The sequence below is a fragment of the Volvox carteri genome (genome assembly GCF_000143455.1).
Source record: "Volvox carteri f. nagariensis unplaced genomic scaffold VOLCAscaffold_1, whole genome shotgun sequence".
Classification (NCBI taxonomy): domain Eukaryota; kingdom Viridiplantae; phylum Chlorophyta; class Chlorophyceae; order Chlamydomonadales; family Volvocaceae; genus Volvox; species Volvox carteri.
Window position 1 is genome coordinate 5712603 of NW_003307545.1, and position 914 is coordinate 5713516.

General features: G+C 59.8%; 1 protein-coding gene across 1 annotated transcript in view; it reads left to right on the forward strand.

Moving 5' to 3' along the window:
* Nucleotides 1–914, forward strand: part of VOLCADRAFT_86476 (uncharacterized protein) — a gene marked incomplete at both ends in the record, with an annotated part of 11845 nt that overhangs the window by 6236 nt on the left and 4695 nt on the right. Inside the window, one exon of the mRNA XM_002945914.1 lies at nt 608–771. Within this exon, the coding sequence (XP_002945960.1) occupies nt 608–771 (164 nt within the window). The remainder of the gene's footprint in view (nt 1–607; nt 772–914) is intronic.

The following is a 914-nucleotide window of genomic DNA, read 5'->3' on the forward strand; positions in this document are numbered from 1 at the left end:
ACGCGCCGCTGTACGTCTACTCCACTGCACCTCTGGCGGCTGCGGACGGCAGACCGCTGCCGGGGCCCAGTCCCGGGTCTGGGGGCTACTCCCTCGCGTTGAGTGACCGCCAGGTGGGGGTGGGGGTGGGGGGGGGGCCGAGGCAGGGTCGACTACACGAGTAGCAGAGCTATTTGTGCTGTACGACTATTGTGCTTCCTGGCTGGCTGGGGTAGGCCGCGTATACAGACAGACAGACAGACAGGCAGGCAGCAGGAGTGCATCATGATGTGTAATGTTGGGTGTCCTGCCTGCATGGTTGCATGTACACACATACACACACAAACACAAACACACGCGCGCGCGCGTATGTATGGCACCTCTACATGTGAAAGTAAGATAGTGCTCTCTGATGCCAACAGCCGTCCGTATGTGCAATCGGGATGGGACAGGGAGATCCGCCACAAGTGTCGTGCGCCTGCTGTTGCTGTTGCTCGGGGCCCGGGGAAGGGAGCAATTATATACAACAGACCGACAGACCGACAGACCGACAGACACACCGACCGACAGACAGACCGACAGACAGACCGGTGCGATATTGTCGCTGCTGTGCTTGTTGCCGCTGCAGGTTCTTCTGCTGCCCAACTTCCTTGACTTCCCGTCCAGCTCGCTGACCCTGGAGTTCTGGATGACCAGCATCGACCGCTGCCGGCCCGGGGTGCCCTTCAGCTACGCGGTGGGCGACTACAACAACGGAGACAACGCCTTCCTGCTCTTCAACTACAACAGCTGGTGAGTAGCAGGTCGCTGCAAGTCAGGAAGGGAAAAGGGTGATCGAGGTAGGTAGTAGTAGCGCGCTGTGCCGCATGTTCGAGAACACGAGCGCACTTCTGCCACCTAGCGGCATGAGAGCAGGGGGATCCTCAGAGTCGACC